Below are 528 nucleotides of genomic sequence, written 5' to 3'. Positions count from 1 at the left end.
TTTCTATGGATCGTCCTCGTTGTGGATATCCTAAACGAAGAGGACGACGACGGCGGCCTCGCTCTCAGGACAAAACTTTCGAAAATCCCCGACAAGTTGAGCGACCTGTTCAAGAGCATCCTGATGCGTGATCAGAAATCACCCGAACGCCTGCTGCTCTGCGTTCTCTGGATCCTCTGTGCAAAGCGACCATTGACTCCAGCCGAGTTCCGCCACGCGCTGTGGGTGGCCCTGTTGGACCAACAGTCGGCGCAGAACGACCGCCAGGTAGACTCCGACGTCCCAGACGTCAGCAACATGAATGCCTGTGTCAAATTGGTCACGAGTTCCTCGAAAGGTCTTGCCGAGATTACCAAATCCAAGCAGCCAACTGTACAGTTTGTTCACGAATCAGTACGGGACTTCTTGGTAAAGGAAAAGGGCCTCCAGGACTTGTGGCCTGAACTTGGATTCGAATGGGAGGGCCCCAGCCATGAGAGGCTCAAACGCTGCTGCACTACGTATCTGTCCCTTTCAGGAGTACAGGCG

The 528-nt window shown here is 54.4% G+C and overlaps 1 protein-coding gene across 1 annotated transcript; it reads left to right on the top strand.

The window, feature by feature from the left end:
* Window positions 1–27: 27 nt before the first annotated feature.
* Window positions 28–412, top strand: GGTG_14463 (hypothetical protein; the record flags this gene model as incomplete). The annotated part of the gene is made up of 2 exons (XM_009232388.1): window positions 28–288; window positions 395–412. The coding sequence occupies exons 1-2, from the start codon at window positions 124–126 to the stop codon at window positions 410–412; spliced, it is 183 nt and encodes a 60-aa protein (XP_009230652.1). The 5' UTR covers window positions 28–123.
* Window positions 413–528: the final 116 nt, after the last annotated feature.

This window comes from Gaeumannomyces tritici (genome assembly GCF_000145635.1).
Source record: "Gaeumannomyces tritici R3-111a-1 unplaced genomic scaffold supercont2.507, whole genome shotgun sequence".
NCBI classification, from domain to species: Eukaryota; Fungi; Ascomycota; class Sordariomycetes; order Magnaporthales; family Magnaporthaceae; genus Gaeumannomyces; species Gaeumannomyces tritici.
This window is presented reverse-complemented; position numbering and strand designations above follow the sequence as displayed.